Raw genomic sequence first — 22,968 nt, forward strand, 5'->3', positions numbered from 1 at the left:
GCTGCTGCTGCCGTCAGCTGCTCGGCTCGTTGGACACGCTCAGTGCTGCTGTGGGTGGGGTTTCGCCCTCCCGGCAACAGTTAGCCGCCTGTATGAATTGACGGCGAACACACCTGGCGCAAGAATGTGGGTTAAATGATACATTAAGGAGCTTGAAGTTAATTTGAAGAGGTAAATTACAGGCTTTTTTCTCCTTCCCGCCTCCTCTCGACGTTCCCTGAGCGTGAGCTAGCTAGTGTCGCCTGATTAGCATTGTGTAGTTTTCCTTCCTGGCTGCCGAGGGAGTTGCAGTCACAAGTGACGTAGGCTGTAGTTCATTTGGGTTCCGTTTGTTCAGTCACGTTCATGTTTACTTTTGGGGGAATTGTGGCGCTGTGGTTTATTTGTTGGTCGTCTGTTTTTTGACATGCTAACTTTTCTCGTCCCCATCAGCGTCTCGGAGATTATCGATGGATAATCTGGGGAATCTGACCAGCCACCAGAGCGCCCTGGTCGTCCTGTCGTTCCTTCAAGCGGACTGTAGCAACGCGGTCCTCAGAGAGGCTGTGGTCTCCCTGGGGAACGACCTGACCCGGGACATCTGTGGGGACTTAGAATGTGACAGTTGTGACCCGATCTCCGGCTCTATTGACGGCATTCTTCCGTCGGTGGATCTCCGCTGGCAGGGTGAGTCCACTAACCCCGACGCTGCAGAGGCTGTTTCACTCCATAAACTCCGAAACCAGCGGATTCCCGTTCAAGTTTGAGGATGGCCGTCAAAACTGGGGTCTGATCGTTTGCATCCAGTGTCAAACTCTAGCCTCTTCCGTATTCACATGCCTCCATCTTGTTGCTGAATGCTGCAGAAGGAGCCCCCGGAGGTGATGTTAGACTTGGACGTGAAAACGAGAGAGAAGCGAGTCATTGAGAGGGGATCTGATGTTTATGCGGTGTCGCGACCGTCAGAGCTGCTGTCCAGTTGTCCCTGGAGGATCCTGAGGAATCCTGGAAGACTCTACAAACATACAAAACCCATCTGACCCCGATACATGCGTGTTTGTTGTCGAGCCAAAGTCATCCAATCACCCTCGGCTGGCGGTGTAGACTCTGAACTTATGACACTCAAAGGTGGTCATCGGTCTCAGAGTTGAGGCCCGGGGGCCCCTGGGGCTGCAGCTGGCTACTGTTGGTCTTTATGAAAGCAGGAAGTCTCTGTTGTCTGCAGTTTTGCAGTTTCAGAATGAATCTTAACTAATGTCAGTTAGTGTAGACTCTGGAATTTACGATCAAATCTTTTTTTTAAAGCCAGAAACTTGTTGATGTGTGTGTGTGTGTGTGTGTTCCTGTAGAGGACCTTGTTGAAGATGCAGCCATTCAGGAGGTTGCAGCAAATCTGAGACACATTGCAGACCAGTTTCAGCAGTGTGTTGTGGTCCAGGCTACCAACAACCTGAGCAGGAATATATCGAGGTCACCTTGTGAAGTGAGGGGCCGTCCTTTTACTTTCATACAACTTGCATTTGTGAAAGCCACTTATAAGCTGCATCAGGTAGTGCAAACCCTGCATTAACAGTTTGTACCGTCTTCATGTTGTTTCAAGAATTGGACGCAGCATCTGAGCCTGGAGGTGGAGAAGGCCCTGAGACAGGGGGTGTGCCTGGAGCATCTACCCCAGGAGCGGGTCATCGTGGCCCTCAGTCTCACCCTGGTGAAGGGAGTCTGTGAACGTGTTCCTCAGCTGCTGAGAGATCTCTTCGACACTGCGCTGCGTTACATCAGCCACCGCGGGACCACGTGAATCAAGCTGAGAGGGACTGGCAGGAAAACAAGGTTGCCGTGAGTGGGATCAAGCCTGAGCTGACACAGGCGTCGTCCCTGTGAAACACAAAGCCGTGTTTACTCCAGACTCACTTGTCTGGCAATGAAGTGAGGATGAATTTGAGGTTAGGCCCACATTTTTGAGAAACAACACTCTGGTAATTACTTGATTTACTTTTTTAAAATTTACCTTTTATAAAGAAATGCCTCTCAGTTAATTGTTCCAGTGCATATTTTCTATCCAAACCTTTGATTTCATCGTTATCCTGCCTTGGCTTTGCTCCCTTGGCTTCTTAAATCGTTTGTATTCCGTTAAATGTTGTTCTAACGTCTCTGGAATAAATCTGAAGTCATGACGGTTAATAAACAGTGCACTGAGAAACATTCTCAAAATTTGCTTTATTCTCATCTCAGTGTTTTGTAGGAAACTCAAGGTACAAAGTGTCACGTTTGGGACCTCTGAACATTCACCCTAGTATGCAGTTGTAGATTTTTTTTCCCCCAAAACTTTTCAACAGCCATTGATTGTCATAGTGATACAAGTTAGCACATAGTGGCCAAATCATCAAAGGTGAAGCACAGAAGGTTTCGGCAGCGGCGAGGGCAACAATCCTCACCTTTATTTTAGAAATGAGTGATTCCATGATGAGTAGGAGGGCAGAATAACCTTTTCATTCCACCATGTGGGAGAGGCAGGGGACTTTAGGTTCTCTACTTTTACTAACTGATCACATTAAACTGCTGCACTGAAGGAGGGCGCCCAAACAGAGCATATTCCCTTCACGGGGGGAGGCGATGGACCTGACGTCCTAACAGAGTGAGCGAGCGGCTGCAGGGAGACGTGCTGCCCTCATACAAAGCAGGTGGGGAATAAAGACACTGCAAGAAATCATGCCCTCACAAGTTGCCTTTTCTTTTTTTCTGCCTGACGATGTCAAACCTGAAAAAATGAACTGACTCGTTTTACCAGGTGGCGTTGACAGCTGCAGTCACGGTCCACGTCATGCCCAATTCTTCAAGCTCCAGTCTGAACATGTTGAGGTTCTTTCTCGGTTTTGTGCTTTGTACATAAAGACCGATCAGTTTCTTTGAAAGAAAAACAATTAAAACCCACCTTATTTAAAAGTAAAACTTGTACACGGCTGAACACTGGGATATCCCACCAACCACTTCTGCAGTGGGCAACAGTTTTTGTTCATTTACACAGGGTTCACACACACATTTTCATGACTTTTCCATGCTCAGGAGGACAATTTTTATCAGCACCATACATTATCTGAAATGTCTGTTTACACATGAAAAACAGATCCGTTTCAAAGTTTACATTTACCGAAAATAAATGACATGATTTGATGCATGTATTAAAGCTCAGAAATGACCACAATCTTTCTCTTGAACCACAAACTGTAAGATGCAGATATTTGTGAACTACGTTACCACGACTTTTCCAAAATGTTCTGTTTTCATTAATTTTTCAAAGCTTTTCCAGAAGATGCGTTTGACTGATGTCAATAGAGGGATTTTGTGGGGCTCAGTAGAATTTCTCCAATTTGCAGCAGTGGTTCTGTCCTGAAGGACTCATTTAAATACTTTCAAGGAAACGTTTAATGTATTTATTCACACGATGATGAACTGGAACATGCAGCACAATTGTACATTGACTCACAGTCCACGTGCCAGGTGGAGAGGGGACATATTCGTTCATTGTCTTTTTTTGGGGCGGCGGCGGCAGTGTTTCAAATGAACAGAACCGAAATACTGATTCAAATTTAAATAACAGCTCAGTTGGGGGGGGGGGGGGTATGAATAAAAGAACAAGTCTTTATTGTGATTGTAAATAAACACACAAAATTAGTCCTGAAGCGTCTCAGGAGCAGTGAGCGTGCAGCTCTCCAAATCTTTCCGCTGGTGTCTTGATCAGGAGCACTGGCATGAGTGTTAACCTTGCAGCGTTTTGGTGTTTGTTTGTTTTTTTTATGGTGGAGGTAACGGAAGGAAACCCACGCAGACACGATGAACCCAGGACCTGGTGGTGTGGTGAACCACTGAGCCATTACACCACCCACATGCCACTTTGCTGCATAGCAACTGTGGACTTGTGAGGTTTTAGAGAGCAGAAATTTTAATGTAGCTACACTGAAACAAATGCTAACAATAATAAACTAGAGACACAAAAGAAACCAAAAGTCACACGAAGAGCTGCAGTAAAAGAACTGTTAACACTTTCTAGTGAGGGAGAAAAAACCTCAGAGTGAAGAGAGGAAGACAGTGGAGTGCATTATTTTCCCTTTTCTGTGGTTGCACCTGGTAGAGAGTGAGAACAGCTGAGAGCTCCAGCAGAGAGCAGGAGGCGGTGGGATCTGAGATTGCTGTCACAAGTGTTAAACCTTCAGAAGTATGGGACATTTTTTAAATGCAGCCTCAAATGATAAAGCAAACAATTTCTAAGGAGACTTCCACCATTACGGGTACTAATACATTACTTTCTAAGTCAACATCTTGCCATTTGTCCCCTGAGAAACAAACCTGTCTGTTCTACTTCCTCCTGTAGCTTATGACACCATAGGCCATCACAGCAGCAAGGACCACTAGCGCAGCACCTCCATACAGCAGCACAGGGAGCTCTAATTCTGGCTCTGGCTTCACTGGGGGCTCCTCAGGTAGGGCCTCAGGGACTGGGGGTGCAGCTAGTGGGGCCTCAGGCTCTGTCACCGTCTCTGGTTCTGGCGGGGGAGGCACTGTGACGGGCGCCTTCTCCGATTCTGAAGCTGCATCTGAGGTAGCTTCAGGCTCTGCTGGTGCTGTGAAAGTAGTAGGTGAGGCCTCCTTGGCTAGAGATTGTGGTGCCACTGCAGCAGGCACTGGGGCAGGGGCAGCAGCTGGTTCTGGCTCAGGCTCTGGTTCTACTGCAGGAACAGATACAGGTGCTGCAGGTTCTGGCTCAGAGGAAGGGGGAGCCGCTGCCTCTGTGACTGGAGGAGGCAGCTCTGGTTCTAATGAGATGATGGACATGTCGGCTGACAGAACTGCAGGTGTTTCTATAACAACTGGCTCTTCTAAGGAAATCAAGGAGGCCGGGGCTGTGGAGTCGGCCTCCGAGGACACTGGAGCAGTTGGAGTCTGGTCCCTAAACTCCTCCCTGAGCTCCGCCAGCTCACTCTCTGTGCCCAAAACACTCATCAAGCTTTCCTCGATCACTCCAACTTCACCGCCTTCCTCCAGCAGCTCGGCTTCCTCACGCTCTACATGGACAATATCAGAGTTTGAGGAATTGTTCTCACTACGCTCCTCAGCCAGAGCCACGCCCTCATTGCTGTCCAGGCTCTTGATATCTTCAGGGTCCATCGCACCGACCTGTGCCCACGACTCGTGGCCAGCCAGAGACACAGGTAAGCTTTCAGTCTGCCAGGAGCTCTGCACGCTGCTGCTGTGTCCAGGACCAAGGAGTGACGACGGCGGGCTCAGTCGGTCGGGGTGCTGCTCCCCTGAGAGGATGTAAATGTCGTTGCTGTCCTCAGCTATGGTGACACCTTGCTCCTCTTCTGAACCGAGGCTAAATAATTCTCCCTGTTGTAGACAGACAGGAACAGGGACGGAGTCAACATTCTGTGCATAGCAAAGAGAGATGAGATGTCAAATCATGTTTTAGTTTATTATTTAGATCAGGTTCTATATTCACATTAAGAGAACGCTGCACATGTGTATATGTTTGAGTGTACACCTCAGGCTCAGTAAAACTTAGGTGCCACTCTGTGGTACGAAGCGACTGGAGAACAATAGATCAGTTGCACGCTTCTGTTATGTAACAAGTAGATCACATAATCATGTGGGTACATTTGACTGATGAGGTCAGGGTTGCAGTGAGGCAGAATTCATTGACATGAATGTAAAAAAAAAACAAAAAACAGTTCAGGGTCTGTTTAACTGCAATTACTAAAAAAGGAGGAAAAATAACAAGCACAAATTATTATTTACAAGTGTTTAAGTGTCCTGAAATGGAGGTTGCTAACAAGTGGCTGAACGAGACAGACATTCAAATCATCACATCAAACAGAAAAGGCGTGATCTGGTTAGGATGACATGGAGGCCACGCGTCCAGTGTTCATTTGTGAAGATTATCTTGCTGAACAAAATATATATATATATATATATATATATATATATATATATATATATATATATATATGAATGAAGTCTTGTTGATCTATTACTTTTCCTTTCCCCCTTTATTTACATTGCTATTGCCCCTACGAAGCTGTCCTGGCCATTGCTCCACTCCTTCTACTGCTCCAGAGAGCACCGTAGAATACAACATGTTCCTCTGTCACATAATCTCCCAAATCTTTTCAAGGAGTTAGGGCGTGTAGCTTGTGGGTGGATCATGCAACCCCCCCCCCCCCCCCCCCCCACACACACACACACACACTCCCCACTGTCTTTGAACAAGCACCTCCAAACTACCAGAGGGGGTGCTGGTGCAGCGACTAGGACACATTCTCAGTCCTAACTGCAGACACATGTGTGTCTTTATACAGATGTCCAACAACACATGGAATCAAACGAGCAGCCCCTTTGTTGGTAGGTATTACAATACCACAGAGCTTTTTTTTTTTTTTTTTTACAAGACAAAAAACCATGTAAAATATCATTAGCTTGTGAGCAAAGAAAGTTATTTTGTAGAGGTAGAGTTGGCCTACAAAAAAAAAAAAAAAATCATCATTCCTGTGACACTATTAGGATCCGTCCTCTAAAATCAGCAACGTGTTCTTCATATTACCAGATCGTCTTAAATCCAAAACCTACTGTTCAACTGAACGCATACAGCATCTCTGCGAAGCTGTGATGACCTTATCAAAGCAGAGCTTAGAGCTTAGTACATCAACATGCTGACGTTTTCATGTCTGCCATGCAAACATTTGCTGCGTTAGCTGTCACATGTAGAACAGATTCAGTAGCAAGCCAAAAGAGTGATGGGCAGGTTTCTGGAGTAGATGACAGGCTAAGCTAGGCTAGGCTAGGCTAGGTATGTGTGGCTGTGCAGATCACACTGGTGTGACCTGAAGGGACAACATTCAAGCTGACAGGGAACACAGATGTGTTTGTTGAATTGGGAGGGAGTGTGTGTGTGTGTGTGTGTGTGTGTGTGTGTGTGTGTGTGCGTGTGTGTGTATGTATGTGTCGCAGTTGGAAAGGATGTGACAGTGGAGACCATCTCCCTGCACGAAGGGTAAAGGTGTGTCAGGATCTCAATGGACTAAACTCCTGAAGTAGCATAGAAAAATGAGGTTTCACCTCTGTACACGCGAGTGTTACATGCAGGGGGACAGTTATTTTCCTTACAAGGACACTCAGTGTCACGTGGCAGCTGCGTCCTGCAGGAAAGAGATTAAATCTAACAGCATCCATCGTTATCCAACATTCTCTTTCTCTCTAAGCTGATTTGCATGAGTGTGTTTGACAAAATGCCCATCAGCTGGACAGAGGTGATATAAAGTCCACAGAAAAAGGTTGCTGATGGTATTTAGGAACATCTAATTCCATGTTTTGATTGTTAGCTCTCAAAACTACACTGGCAGAGGCTGGATGCATGACAATGAAAATCATATTGTCAGCTAAGAATCCTGCTGGACTTGGTTCAGTGCTCGGTTCAGCTGATGATGGGAAACACTCGGTTCAGCTGATGATGGGAAACACTCTAAACACACAAGATGTTATTGTGTCATCAGTGCTGTTCTCGCGTCTCCACCCTTGCCTCAAGACAAAGTCAAACCATATAAAAACAAGTACAAATTCCTGTGGTCAGGCCAACTGCCTACCTGTCAGTTTCACCTCCAACAGTTGGCGAGCTAGTTTTTTTTTTTTTTTAACTTATCGAGAAGACAAATAAAAATCACATATAATATTGCAAAATTCTGGTGGGGAAAAAAGCATCATTGACCTCGCAGAGCCAGGGAACAAAGCCATGTCTCGGCTGTAAGGATATGGATGCTGGAATACCTCTACACACAAAAACAGCTGTCGTTTCTGTGCCACTGTTACAAGTACCTGCTACATTAGCATGTGACATGCAGCATGTCACCAGTATGTGCAGGTCAAGACGCCAGAGCTGGGATGCTACAATGGCCAACGTCACACTTCAACAGCATATCAATCCCACAACATCTCAAATCTGGAAAGAGAAATCACTGTTGAGATTATTTGGATCAACGTAATGTTCACTGGCTCGTGTGTGTTCCTGGTATGTTGAGGATTATATCCTCACTCCTCCTATCGGTTCACATCCCCTCAACAAAATGACCTTACTGAAGAAGGCATTTCCATCCCCACTGTCACTCATTCTATTAGTTCTCTCTCTTCTGATGACCTAACTAGAGAATGCCCACTTGTCTTTATCAGCCCACAACAAACAATAACACCTTGTTAGGAGACAATGCTGGTGAACAATCTCCATTTAATTTAATTTTTGTGCACCATCAGATACAAGCCATAAATAGTACCGTATCATCCTGTTGAGAAGCCCAGTCGTCACATCACATGAACAACTGCCTGCAGTATGAAACTGCCGGCACCAAACTCAGAACTGACCCCGATTATGAAATCTGACATCATTCGGAGGTCCTTGAGCTTTAATAGTGCCAAAGTGTTGATGCCTTTTTGTAGGCCAACCCGAAAATTAGCATTGCCACGGGCTCCCGCAGCCATGAGCTAATGGGGGATTTTGGCAATGGATCTGGATTAAGTTCATCTCTGTTACAAATACAACTTTACGAACCTTCCATTTTGTTAAAAGCATACTTTTATTGTTTTTGAAGAATAATTCAATCACTGGAAGTACAAAAAGATAAAGTTATGAACTACACTGCAGACATATGACATTGTCACAAGCTTGCACTTTTCCATGTTCGGCGGCGTGATGACATTTATTGGCTGAGAACCTTTGTAGGCTGTCTAGTCACTTGTTAGCAACTGCAGTTTTTAAGACAAAAGAGTTACAAAAGTCACAAATGAGGTGTTTATTTTATGCCAGAGAACAACACATTAAAATATCTTGATGCGAAACGCAGACATTAAAGTCATTCAAAAATCCTGACTTTTGAGACGAAGGAACCGGACACTCAACAGTTCTAACATTTTCGTGTCTCATTCTTACAGCACTCTGTTTGCCAAAGTAAATTTTCTTTGGGCAGTCATCATGAACCGTGTTGTGGCAGCAGTGAGACTCAAATCGATTGAAGGACTCAGCAGAGGATGAACATCAGGTTGACACCTTGGCAGTGGGCCCAACTGTGGCTGCTCAAGCTGTTTTTTTTCGCTAAATAACAAGTAGGCCAGTTGAGCCCCCAGTGATGATGTTTTCAGAGGATTAGTTTGGGGGCTTCCTCAGTTTGCGCCACAGCTCTAGTCTAGTCCAGACTCTGCGCAGTAGCACTAGCAGCAGCACATGTCTCACCCTTGAGCTGGTCCTTACATAACCCAAGAATTCGTCTCACACTTCATAGATGACATAAACTTGACACGGGCCCAGGCTGGAACCTTTACAGCACCTTTTCCTTCAGATATCGTCAGTAGCAGAAACCATTTCCAAAGAAAGAAATAGTCAAAGCTAAGACTCTCGTTGAAATAACATCTTTTCCTTTTTGCCAGAAGCTCAGGTGCAAATACTGGAGTTGCACCTCCAAAGCTCAGGAGGGGTGTTACATCACTTTCACAACAACTGCAATAAGCGAAGATATTGTGCACAGTCCAGACAGCTGTCAAGGGAATGTGCCGCTACAGCACGCAAGCATCTACTGAACGCAACACAACCATTTCTAATCTGCATAAACTCTATTCTCCCAACTTCTGGAGTCGAGGTACCCGCTTTGGTCAAGTAGGCCATTTGCCCCCCACCCACCCCCCATCATGTCCTCCTTGCCCTTGGCTGCGAGAGGTTTGAGGCCAACTGGTTTTGTTCCTGACAAATGAAGTGTGCACCGTATTAGGGTCATAATCATCATGCGTTGAATTCTCATGTATCCAACAGAACATAACAAGCTGAAAACACAATGTTCCACTCGCCTTGCAGGTGCAACAAGATGCTCGTGTTAGGACACGACTGCTCTTCATCCATTAAACACAGATAGCGTGCAAACAGCAAATATGATATTATAAAAAGTAATGTCCACTACTCTAGAAAATGTTGATCTGCACAGAACATTTACAAACAACCACCGAGCATGACAGCAACTTCTATTTAGTGTCACATGATTTATCAAGGAATCTACGTATTTTTCCACGGCTGTAGCATGGCTCTTTGTCAGAGTAAAGGCCCACACGCACATCAGCACCAATCAGCACAATACGTATCCGCTTCAACAAACGAAAACATACCTTGAAGCAAAGTCTGGAAACTCCTTGGTTTTATAGGCACACAAAGCTCTTCGTAAACAGAGTGGAAGAGGAAAGCCAGGTGGAGAGAAGCGTGCATGCAGGCAGCTGTCAAACCAATGGAGATTGCACTTTACTAAGGCTGGCTCACTACGCCCACCCCGCTTCTCCCTCATCTCTCGCCCCTCCCTCCTCTTGGTTCCCTCCCTTGCCATCAGCCTGTCAACGCTCTGCCTCCTCCTCTCCTCTTCATCCCTCCATTGCTGATCCTGCCTCCATCATCCCGTGACATAACACAGGGCAAGAATGTACCTTTGTTCGAAGCCAGCCCACTGTATTCACATTACGTTGCACAAACCCGAGCAGAGCATCATGACAATGAGGTAATGGTGGCTGAAGCAGGAATTAATGTGTCCTACGTCAGCATGACCTTTTTCACAGGGAGCCGTCTGTGACGCAGTGTTCTACTTACTGCAATAATGAAGAATAACAGATATCAACTCTGACACTGCTCATTGAAAATACAAACTTAGAACCAAATCCCAGCTAAAACGTGTAACTAAATTCACGTTTTTTTCCCCTGTCTCATTCTTGGATTAGAACTTTCTTTCATGTTGGAAGTTTATGGAACAGAAATCTGAAAAGGTCTCCAGTTGCTAGCTGGAACACTGTCACTGTCTCATCAGTTGGCGTAGGATTGAACTCGGGAGAGGTGAGTGTCAAACATTACGCACCAACTCATCTGACAGGAAATTGCTGGCTGCGCTAATAAGGTGACTTTGCCAGCTGCACACAGCTGAACCTGGACGGCATGTTGTCAGCAGATGATAGCGTTTCATCAGAAAGGATCACACAAAGTAAATTCCATACAAGTTACACCATCAGATCCCTGACTAATATAAGAGCTGCTGCTCTGTTTTCAATCCTGCTACGATCCTACAAAAACATTCTCATGAATATATATTTATTCTTTTGACCTCTAGGACACATCTGTACAAGTAGCTCACTGGTGCCCCCATCTGTCCTTTGACAGCCTGGTCCCTGCACTCTGTCCCAGCTTCCGGTTTCATCCATGTCACCCATGCCTCCTCGTTTCCTCTCTCCTCCTCCTCATGCCTGTCAGCATGAAATGTATTTTGGTGCATCATCTTGAAGGAAATCTCAATTCCTAACATGCATCTGGAGCAGAGAAGAGCGGGGTAGGTTGCTACAGGAGTTACGAACTAGGATACATCAGTGTATTCTTTGAAGAAATCCTCGAAGCACCAGCAACATTTAAAAGAGGTGTGTCAAACATTTGGAACATGCTTAGTGTGCGGCTCAGCTGCATTCATCTGTCTGAACTAGGATTGTAAAGCGATGGAAAGATTCAGGTGAATTTCTGAAAAGCCCCCACATGGGAAGATGAGCTTTGAAAGTTCTTCCTTTTTCATTCTGCACAACGAACAGGAAACTATTCAGGGGAATTCAAAGGAATTAAGGTGATTGATGGGAACTTACAGGAATAAACTGGACATTTTGGGCTAAAGTATACCAACTTTATTTAGCCCTGCACTGTTCATTCTTCCATTACATGCACATGTAATTTGCATCTTGCACACCACTGCAGGGCTTTTGAGTCCACATTACTGTATTTGAACCAAGGACTAAGTCAGTCTGGTAAACTCTGATGAGATTACCTGGCCGAATACTGTTAATCATTGATATTTAAGGTCACATAAAATGTTGTTGTTCAATTCATTCTATTATTCTACTCACAAATAATCAAAAATGCCATTTCTTAAATGTACATTGCAAATGTGAATGTTTATATTTATGTATGTGTATGACAAGGTAAGTCAAGTTACTATAATCTATCCTCAAATTTCCAGTTCCTTCCCATCAATGCACATGGAAAGTATTCCCAGAATTTTGCAACCTTATTCTAAACCCCACCCGAGGACTGACGGAGTACAGGTGTGGTGAACAAATGAAATACATCTGTGACATCTCCTCAATTCTTCTCACTTGTGCCACCTTGTGAATAGAATTAAAAGTTGTTCTGAATAACGGGCAACGTTGTCATGATCACAGTTGTGCTTATCTGACAGATCATCAAATCCAGTGCTGGGCTCTGACTGAACAATGGACAGATAACACAGCGGTGCCACACCCCACCGACGTGGTGGGGACGTCACCTCCTCAGCTCACATCTCAGGTGGGAAGGAGTGAGACAGGAGGAGATGAGGCAAATAAAGGAATGGAGGAGATGTAAACTAAGAAATAAGAGGGGAAACTATTGCAGGATCATGTTTAATCTTCAGTGCAACGAAGCGAGCATCCCCATCAAATGTTTCGCCATGTTTACAATGTTCCTTAAGACATACGATACTAAAATTCTGACACTTTAATATAAAATAAACAGCCATTAGTCATTTGCAGGCGACAGCTCACTGTGGCTTAAAAAACTCACATATCCCCCTTGCTGGATGACATAGTCCGCCTCCGCCTCCTCTAGGAAACGCACTCCAAGATGCAGCAGAGTTGGTACAGACTGGCCTTCGCGTTGTAAAGCATGAAGCAGCACCAATGGAACTAGCACCTGGGAGAGGGGTGGGGGTGGTAGAGGACAAAAAACACACATCAAACTAATAAGAGGGAACTGTGAACACACTGGATGCACCGTTTGCAACCATTTTCTGTTATTTAGTAAAGGAATATGGATAAAAAGAATATTAAAAGGACTGGAGGTTGACTCACCCTGTGCCAGCCTCCCTGTGTGTGTGTAGACAGATCCAGGACTGTGTCTCTGAATCCCTGGTAGTCTACAGGCCTGAAACACACACATACCATCACTTCAAAATACTTTTGACTATTGTGTATGAAGCTACAATCTGATTGTTCACTGACACGACAACTGGAATGACTGTGCAAGTCAGACTAAAACAGAATTTAAATAAACAACAACAATCAGTCTGACTGAAATTGTACTTTCCAGGTGGGACGTGGTAGGTCTAATATGGCTGGAAATCAATCAACTCCAGCAAGTATACGCGTTAAATACCCACAAAACAGAATTCAACCCTGGTAGTTGACCAACCAACAGTCATGGTGGTGGTGATTGGGGGGGGGGGGGAGGGGGAGAAACAATGGCAAAAACAACCAATTTCTGGGGGGACAAGGAGACAATTTTTATGCGGTCTTAAGTGAAGCAGTTGTCCGCTTTTCTTTCATAGTCTTTGAATTTAAGTCCGCTGTTGGACAGGAACGCTGCTGGTTCACTTGTCTGTTATGTCACAAACAAGATGAAGCAAGTCTGACTGGTAGCAGCAGCTAACATTCTGGATTTGAGTCTCGTAAACCGGGAAAGTTTTCCCATTAAATGACCTGCACTTGTGTGTGTGAACCCTCTAAATATTCCAGCTTGTCTTGAGACTCAGGTTTCCTCACCGTTTTGCACATGCCTGTGTATCCAAAATGAACAAAGCCACTCTGCGCTGAGGTGGTTCACTCATGCCCTGTGGCATGTTTTAAAGCAAGCCTTCAGAATATAAAGTACATATGCATGGCACTGTGTCATCATGACTTATAAAACGTATGTTTTACTACCTTGTCAGATACTTTGATTTTAAACACTTTAAAAAATTGAACAACATCTTTCCTGCAATAAAGCATTTCTTCTCAACTGACTGCCGAACTGCTGAAGTTCAAGAGTTCATTGAGGAGAAACTAAAGCATACCAGCACAATTTAAACATTGACTCAGCCACTGATTTCACACTGGAACACTCACCTTTGTGAGTACAAATATTTTTCTCACACTGCAGAAGACAGTGAGGAAAATAGCAGTGAGTATTATATAATGAAGGAACTGCATCGACTCCAACAATACTGCTGCTTCCGGTTTAACATACATACACTCGCTTGACAAAGTAGGACTATATTTCATCAACTCTAAATAATGTAAATGGATGGATGAGAACATCTAAGCATAATCTGGTACAGATTAAAAATCAAAGAGTAACAAACTGACCCTGTGAGGAGTGTGTGTACAGCAGCTTCCAGGTATGCATCGAGCTCCCTGACCACCTGGTCTCCCAGGTCAGCGAGGCGATCTTCGATTGAGGTCTCTGGGTTGGCTGGGTTGAACACCAGTGATGAGTGGCGGTCAAAGCCCGTGCTGGAAAAGGCTGCAAATACACACAGCCCACAATTCTATCAACAACGGTTCTTTTTTTTTTCACAAGAACTAAAAGAGGGAGTACAACACAGAGATGTTGCAATGACAGCGAGAAACCAAATGAAATATCAGCCAAAATAGTGGAATCTATCGTCCTTGATCATCAACAGCTTTTGTGGAACATGAGGGCTTCAGTATCATCTGGATCAATGCTACACTCTTGCAGTGCGTGAATGTCCCTTGGACGTGTATCTGCAGCGGTTAACAGTGTACACACTCATGGAGGACATCAGTTCAATCAGCTGACATTTGGAGTTGGACGAGATGTCATGTCCAATGTTTGAGGGCAGACAGAAACAATGTTCTGGAAAGCCTTTTGTTGTTATAGTTTTCCATCTTGCAGTGTTTCCCATAAATAGACTTTATTCGGGTGGCCTGCCCAAGTACATGAAGAACCCCAGAGGGATACAATGCAAATTCCACTTTTCCACACCAGTTGCAAGAGAAGTTACTGCGACTGGCTACTGTGGACAGAGAAAGTGATGCATCCTATTTTGACGACGAGGAAGAAGATTTTGTGTTGAGCAACCGACCCTACATGTACCAGCCCGAATACACGGCCGCCGAACAAAGGGAAAGGGATGTCAACAGGCGTAATTCTACCTTTCCTCTAGTAGGTAGTAGTGGGCTCACGTTACAGCTGCGGCGGACTGATACGCTGCTGACGTTACTTCTCAAATGCATTTCTCAGCCACTGATGAGTAGGCCTAGCATGGTTTGTTGACATCTTTGAGTTGTACGACAAGTGTCGGAACAGAAGCAGTTTTTAAGACAGGCCTATGACTATCGGCATCGTGGGGCACCAGTGTAAGTTTAGAAATTGCCAAAATAAAGACTCCCAATGGCAAAGGCAAAGTTCAAGTTTCCACCGTTTTCCAGTGGGAGACCATGAAAGGAGGAAACTGTGGGTGGTTGCCTCTGGCGTGGATCAGAAGACCCCGGACGCGACTTTACAGAATTGACTGCCATGCAGTGATCAGGTAGTGTGCTGTTCTAAACCTACTTTCTAGCTAGCCTGCCTGTCATGGGGCTACTCAAAGCATACATGGCTAGTTGCCCGTTTGGAATTTGTAACATTTAGTGGTGAATACAACTTCTCAGGCTGTAGCTAAGTGTTTGAGTGACAACTAAAGCTAATGCTAGCTACAGCCTTGGTACAGTATATTCTAAGCCCAGTATGTGTCCTGTTGACTAACGTTAGATCAGATCTTGTCACCAGGGCACACGAATACAATTGCTAGCTGGACAGTTGTGCTGTATCCAAAAGCGGGGCTCCGACCAAAAATGGAATTTGTCAAACCTATCGGGCCTCGTGTTCAGCGTGTTAGTTCAGCGTGTCGTGTATTCAGCTCATACATGTATGATTGGTTGTTCAACACAAAATCTTCTTGCTCGTCTTCAAAATCAGATGCATCACTATCTCTGTCAATGGTAGTCATTCTAGAGTAAAATAAAATACCAACTAGTTTGCCTCTCTTCCGACTGGTGTGGATGTAAACAAAGTAGTGTAGGCGACTGTTAAGCTACTACTTCCTGACTGCAATCGCTGCACATCAGTCCACGGCAGCTGTAACGTGAGCCCACTACTACCTACCAGAGGAAAGGCCTCTGATCTGAGGCTAGTCCTTCAAAAAGAAGAACAGTGTTCAAAAAGTTTTCTATCCATAATTATTCTATCAACATACACATTTAAACTGATATTCTGGAGTTTTATTTCACTCGCCTGGGATGTGCTGTGGGGTGTGTAAGATGGTATTTAAATAGCTGGTGGGATCCTATCCACTAGCATTAGCATAAGCATTGCACAGAGCGTCGGCAGGAGGACCAGACCAAATGGGTCGAAAACTGTCTCCAGCGACTGGTAGCACCCTGGGTAAACTGGAAATGAGGCCAAATGTCCAAAGAAGTGAACCTCCCCTTTAAACACATACGTCACATATTTTGTGAGCGCAATTTCTTCATCTCTCCATCGCATTTTGTCCAGGAACATGTTACGTGTCCCCCAGACAGGTTCAGCGACTCTAACACAAAAAGTTAAATAATATTAATAGTTTTCCTCTCCCCAACATCATTAACATTCCAATCAAGTAATGATCATCTTTGAGCAGGTTTCTGTCAACAGTAATCGAGCAGCGCGTGGATCATCATTTGCACTTCATTTGCATAAAAGCTAGCCACCTTTATTGCAAGTTGAAAAGGCTTAAAATTATAACCTCAAATGCTGTGTAACCTTTCAGCTAAAATGCCCGCTGCATGCAGAGAAATCAATTAACCATTTAACATTTTTTCCTATTTTCATTCCTTAAGGTTTTATTTTTCATATAATCTTATTAACCGAGCATAGGCTGCCAAGAAAGATTATAAACCTGTCCTCAGCCAGCAATACTTCATCTCTTCCTTCTAATACTGCGTTTTTAAAAATAAATGAATATTGTCCCACAATGACTGATGCAGTCATCCCTTAGGTACTGTGCAAGTTATTAGGAATCATGTCCATGGCTGAAAAGGAAAGAAGGAATCATAACACTGAGGACTGGAAAACAAAATGCTGATCCTGACAAACAGGCATTTTCTGTGCAGACACTTTGACTTGTCAGAGCAGGAAAAGGAAGTGTGTGAACAAACCTGAACCTGATTCACCTGAACTGAACGCAGCCATCATTGATGGTAATTCTACCTGTGCTTCTCCTGCTTTGACAAGCCCAAATGTCTGCCATGAAAGAGCCATATTACTGTTGAACCGCTTTGAGGATAAGAGCTGGAGGTGTGTGTGTGTGTGTGTGTGTGTGTCTTACATGCAGTGAGTTCATCTTCCAGTTGTCTCAGCTCTTCCTCAATCTGCTCTTTTATTATTCGGGTCTGTTCTCTTTGGAATTCTCCTGGAAGGGACAACAAACAAATCACGCATGAAGCAGTAGTCTGCTACACTCCTGTCCATCTCTATCTCTATCTTTATCTCACACACACACACACACACACACACACACACACACACACACACACACACACACACACACACACACACACTGTTTTAAAAAAATAGGCAGTGCAGTGATCCAAACATGTAAAAGCCTGTTTAAACTTGGATGCCGTAAGCAACGAGGCTGCTGGTGATTCTGAACGAGGTCCAGTTCAGACACACAATAAGTCTGCATCAAGAAACAAAACGCACAGTGTTAACCATGTGTGGGTGAGTTGATCCGTGGTATTTGTGAGAACATGAAATCATAAACGGGAAGTTAAATCCAAACACACACAGACCATGTCCAGCAGTTAACCTGCCTGAATATTCGCTAGCCCTGGAGGGTCATCCAGTGTCAATCACGATTTCCTTTGTCTTGATCAAAAATTCAGTTAATTTGAATTAAATGTCACAAAACACAATACGAGGTGGTCCTCCTGAGTGTCCAAGTGAAAACTGGCTTGATAGCATCCATGACTTTGCTCCACAATGAAACAGCTCAACATCTACTACATGGATTGGCACTGCACAACGTTTTGTTAAAAACCTTTATGATTCCCTGAGGAAGATGGATGGATGGAGGTGAAAACATGTTCAATACTTTAGTTTACTGTTAAAGTCTGTAGGACTGTAATACTGAAATTTACACATAGACACTGTAAACTTGAAAGAAATATTTCCTCTTTTTAATAGAACATTTGGAAAAGTCCATAAATCAATCATTTACCACAGGAGACTGGAACAAACTTGGGCCTGATAGCCATGAAGTGACAACACACGTATTTCTGTATCCCTAATTCAAACCAACGGTCCAAATTTTAAAGATGCAAAGATGAAAATTACCATTATGCTACTCTACACTTATAATTAATGACACAACACAAATGGGTGTCCATAAACTAAACTGAAGTAAACAACTGCATGTGGATTTTATACAACGTCTTTAAAAAGTAAATGGAGGAGTCATTTCAGAATCACTGCCCGTGGCCTCCTCATCTGCAAGGGCACCGAGCCTCTGATGGGGCTGTTGAAACCTCCATCGGACCGCCAGCATTTTCATTGCTTTTACACAAGCTGATCCAAAACTGACTCTTCACAAATACTTTAAATAGCATCCAACGGTATTTAGAATACAAACGAAAAGTCCCGACCTGAGCTGTGACTGTGCACAACACAGTCGTACCGTTTGGAATGAAAATGATGGGTCAACGAGCCGGTGTTGTCTGCACACTTAGCAGAACAAACCGCCGGTGCACTTTTAATATTGAAATTGCAGGTTTAAGTGCAGACGATGGCAAGCAAACAGCCACTCAACGCGTTCTTTACTGTACTTCCAAGACATGCAGCAACTACGTCTCTCCGTCTCTGGCTGAACGCAAAAGAAAGAGCTGACAGTGGTTCCCTCTCATCGCGTGCACACACAGCACCGAACGCACAGCTCACACTGGGGTAAATTATTTACAACATTTAGTCTGCACAGCTGGGGGCACGACAGACCACACGAGGCACCCAAGAGACTCGAGGCTCTTTCACCATCAGCTTTCACATTCACACAAAACACATCTTGAATGTGCGTAATTCCATCCCACAGCCATGTGACAAGAGGAGTGACAAAGCCTGGTCACAACTAAACGGCATTCATTACATCCATAAAATGTGGGTTCTATTAGTTCGGCTGGTTTGAGACACCACGCTTCAAACAGGACAAAGCAGCCAAAGTCATGACACACAAATGGCATTCGGTTTTCACTCAATTAAAAGCTGACTGGTAAACCTTTTCTGATCAGCACTTCAACACTCAGTCAGCCCCTATCTCACTCTGGCCCTGCAGCTCATGTGCGGCCTCCCTGAGGGCCACTGTTGGTTTTTCCTAGGCTTGGTGCTGTTTCAGCATTCAGCCAGACAGCTAGCCAGACAGCGATTCTGCTTTGGTCCATTGGCGTGTGACTAATCCTACGGTGATTACACATGACAAGCTGTCAGAAATTGGACCGGGTCAAGCGGAAAGCAGGGATCAGCCACTCGTCTCCCATTCTCCGCCCAGTTCAAGCATGCAAACAACAACAAAGAGTGACAGGAAATGGAGAACATTCCCCACCTCCCTTTTTACTTGCTCTCCTTATGCCTACGTATGTGTATGAGTTTTTCAGATGTAACAGCCAGGTACCTTCCAAGACTGACGATGTGTCTCAAAACGAATAGTTACCATAATGTACAACAGAACAACCAGGACATGCTGACGTCTCTAACGGCACATACACATGAAGGATGGACTGACTGTACATTAATCTTTTGAAATATGCTTCAATTGGGAAATTCTGGGCCGGTGCCAGTACTGATCTTTAAAATAATATTTTAGTTGACAGCCAGCATCAAGAGGCTTTTTGGGTTTTTTTGATAGCGTGTTTAGTGGATTAAAAAAAAAAACAACAACCCTCAAAAGCTATTTTGAAGTGTTTCAGCCCTTTATATCGCGCTATCACGACAAATTCATTCCTCCACATTGCTGACACAACATTTATTATAACCTTTCACATCAACACTTCTGTGAAACCTATCTTTTTTGTCAACAGACGGCAACAAAGCAACTATCGAACGATGCCAATGCATAGCTAGGACACTGTTTTATTTGAGCCCTGGTGGCGCACTCGGTTCTGCCTCCAGGGACACACATGAAGTTAAAGTTGCATTCTGGGGATACCAATCGCTTAATTAAAACACCTGGAAACACTGTGACAACTGTGATATTAACTACTTTTACATTGGGAGCAACACTCTGATATTAACCCCAATTAGACAGCACTCAAAAACAGACAACTCACTGTAAAATGTGAAAGTGATTTGTGTCAATGCCGTGTCTGCATTTTTCACAGTGGTTAAACATTTATGTTGTCGTCCTGTAGAAATCGCGACGCTAGAGAGACACTTTTGGTCATACAGCGATGTAACGTGGATGTGTCAGAAGCTTGTAGGCTAATTACAGACATGTTTTACAAAAAGAACAATTAAATAAGTCCCACATTGATGCAGACTAACATTTTCTTCATGTCTTACTCATTCTCTCCTTCTGGTACACGTCAAGTCCTCAAGTGTTCGTGTCATTACTGAATGCTTTTATATCTTTGCACGGTTGCTGTGCTGTACTTTTGTTTGGGTGAGATACAACATGTTAACTCTTTTATTACTTCAGTATTCTTTTGTATTGGCTTCAAAGAACTTTTCCAGGGTTTCCTGGAATCGCTCACTCCCGGTGTCATGATTCTATCTGTCACATTGTCTATTTGCAGTTTTGCCAAAGTCTACTCATACATGTAGGTCCGTAGTCTGAAAGGTCGCCACAATCCCATTGACTCAACTCTGCAGTTAGTTGGGATGCACATATCCTGGGGTATGAGCTGGTAACCATGTAAACAGCATTTCAGACTACTTTAAACTGAACCAGGTCATAGCTGGTGTGAGCAATTATGAGAGAAAGACAAGAGGAGTATTCTGATCTCAGCTGCATTGCTGAAGTGTGTTGTACAACTGTTCGCACCTTAAATCGCACTATGGGGTCCGACTGGGGTTTTGGCTACACATGCAAAGGTCAAACTGCTTCACAACAGAGATGGGATATCAGATGGCGAATATCAGAATCATGAGCCGATACTGACTTTATTCACAGAGAGGATATCAGTGCTGCTTATCCACAAACGGATCCAGACACACAGGCTCGTAGCTTGTACCGGACCATGATCCTGCCGTCACACAGGAAGAGACATGTCGCTGATGCATACCCAAAGTTAAAATAAATCATGATGGAACCTTAAACTAAATGCCAACAACAATAATATTCAAGAAATAAACTTTGACCAGATGAAAAAACAGCCAGGCCCCACAACACAAGGCTCTGACAGGCCGGTCCACAGCTGCTTTGAACACCATAATCAGGATTTTGAACTGGGCTCACGGGGCCGCTAATAAGACACCTCTCTACTTACAAACGTACACATCTGAATGGGCGGAGCAGACTCTGAATGGGTTTCCAAGCATGTGTCCGGGGGGGGGCGGCTGAGCTGGTAAACAGGTGGCAACCTGCCATGCACGCCTGCCTTCACACCCTGAATATTTGTGCGAGTGCCATGTGTGCTGTGTGAACACACAAGTGTGAGGTCTGCCCTTACATATGTGTGACACAGTATGGCAGGCCATGTGACCTTACACTTTCATTTTGGGTTTGAAGCAATATCCTAAGTCAGATAGAAAGAAAATAAAAGTAATAAAATGAAGCACAGATCTTTCCTCTCACCTTCAGCTGCAGTTTGTGCTTGTGATCTTCTAACAGGCAGCATTCCCAGGTAGTTGAGCACGATGTACTTGGTTTCATAATGGAAACCCTCAGGCACAGTTGCGGGAATGGAGGCAGGAGAGGCGGAGCCTGAGGTAGCCATTGGACACAGGTATGGCAGACTCTCAGGCACATATGTTCTGATGATCAACACTGGACGTCTGGCCTGAAGAGAAGGGGAGAAAAAAAAATGGCAGGCAAAACAGACAGTTATTGTGACAAATAGTACAGATGGAAAGTATCACATTTATCCTTACTGAGGCCAAAAAAAAGTACAGTCTTAACTGTGAACACACACACACACACATCTAAAGATCCCTTATTTTATATTTTTATGTATGAGAAGAGCGCTGACTAAAAGTTGGTCCTACATTTCCCAAGAAGTGGTGACTGAGGACACTATCATGTGACTCACATCATTTTTATGCACATGCATCCATTCAGTGACCCATCTGTTCTGGTTTGAAGCATCTAAATTTTAACATATTTTTTTCACTAATTGACTTAATTTTCCACTAGTCTGTACATCATTAAACGATTCTGTTTCTATCAGACCAAGGAGCATGAGCAAATACGTGGTGTGCATTGCAATGTTTAGTTTTCTAAAGGATGCTGGTTTTAAAGCTGTAGTTGATCATACGTTCACGTGACGCCATGTGGCCCTAAACCTAGATTGGTGACCAAATTTTAAAAAAAATCAATAATAATAATAATAATAATAATAATTAGAATTAGAATTTAAAAAAAAAACGCAGAACTCAGACCTCTTCCCAGCTCTGAATGCGTTTGCAAAAGTGGGTGATTAATACCGCCTGTAATTTTTGAACTTTTCATCTAAGCAAAATTGAAATATTGGTGTAAAATTACTGTGCACTTCTCCAAAAGGACAGCATGGTTGCGACTGACACCGACAAATGTGGCATTCACCGTTCAACAATTCTTTGTTCGTTAGTGACCTGACTAACTCTACACCCGCCTGCTAATTAATGGCAAGACCGACTGAGCGGTTGTCAAAGTCGGTTTTAAGTCATTTTCTGAATACGCCTTCCACAGCTAACAGATAAAATGTTAGCTAGCCTTCGTTGCGTGTAATTGGTGGCATTTCAGGAGCCCTGAACTTCACACATATTTAATTTAAGGCAAACGAAAGACACTCCTACCGTCCTTGGTCAAAGGCAACCAGGTGCTGACAAGTGAAAGACACAGGGGGGAAATATGCGACACAGCCCTTGCTACAGTAACGGTCACTGGAAGAGAACGCCACCACTGGCAGGCAGCAGTGTGCGTTTGAAGCTAC

General features: G+C 44.2%; 2 protein-coding genes across 3 annotated transcripts; one reads left to right on the forward strand and one right to left on the reverse strand.

Annotated features, from left to right (window-relative positions):
* Positions 1-22: 22 nt before the first annotated feature.
* Positions 23-2,187, forward strand: bida (BH3 interacting domain death agonist). The gene is made up of 4 exons (XM_086208193.1): positions 23-171; positions 433-666; positions 1,329-1,462; positions 1,580-2,187. The coding sequence occupies exons 2-4, from the start codon at positions 450-452 to the stop codon at positions 1,775-1,777; spliced, it is 549 nt and encodes a 182-aa protein (XP_086064319.1). The 5' UTR covers positions 23-171; positions 433-449; the 3' UTR covers positions 1,778-2,187.
* bcl2l13 (BCL2 like 13) lies at positions 2,165-22,955 on the reverse strand. 2 transcript variants are annotated; one of them, XM_086208191.1, is made up of 7 exons: positions 22,832-22,955; positions 21,633-21,837; positions 17,178-17,261; positions 14,176-14,332; positions 12,904-12,976; positions 12,617-12,745; positions 2,165-5,364 (listed from the first exon to the last, which is right to left on the reverse strand). In XM_086208191.1, the coding sequence occupies exons 2-7, from the start codon at positions 21,772-21,774 to the stop codon at positions 4,333-4,335; spliced, it is 1,617 nt and encodes a 538-aa protein (XP_086064317.1). In that variant the 5' UTR covers positions 21,775-21,837; positions 22,832-22,955; the 3' UTR covers positions 2,165-4,332. The 2 variants fall into 2 exon arrangements, with proteins under 2 accessions (XP_086064317.1, XP_086064318.1); XM_086208192.1 differs by lacking the exons at positions 21,633-21,837; positions 22,832-22,955 and adding an exon at positions 20,399-20,463.
* Between the last annotated feature and the right edge of the window lie 13 nt (positions 22,956-22,968).

The sequence above is a fragment of the Aulostomus chinensis genome, chromosome 7 (assembly GCF_037954235.1).
Source record: "Aulostomus chinensis isolate RoL2024-O1b breed Wild chromosome 7, RoL_Achi_v1.0, whole genome shotgun sequence".
NCBI lineage: Eukaryota > Metazoa > Chordata > Actinopteri > Syngnathiformes > Aulostomidae > Aulostomus > Aulostomus chinensis.

Coding starts and splice junctions, on each gene's coding strand:
- bida (XM_086208193.1), top strand. CDS start 450: ATGGATAATCTGGGGAATCTGACCAGCCACCAGAGCGCCCTGGTCGTC. Junction 667..1,328: donor GGTGGATCTCCGCTGGCAGG/GTGAGTCCACTA, acceptor GTGTTCCTGTAG/AGGACCTTGTTGAAGATGCA. Junction 1,463..1,579: donor TATCGAGGTCACCTTGTGAA/GTGAGGGGCCGT, acceptor TGTTGTTTCAAG/AATTGGACGCAGCATCTGAG.
- bcl2l13 (XM_086208191.1), bottom strand. CDS start 21,774: ATGGCTACCTCAGGCTCCGCCTCTCCTGCCTCCATTCCCGCAACTGTG. Junction 14,333..17,177: donor GGAAGATGAACTCACTGCAT/GTAAGACACACA, acceptor GTGTATTTGCAG/CCTTTTCCAGCACGGGCTTT. Junction 5,365..12,616: donor TCATCCAGCAAGGGGGATAT/GTGAGTTTTTTA, acceptor TGTCTACAACAG/GGAGAATTATTTAGCCTCGG.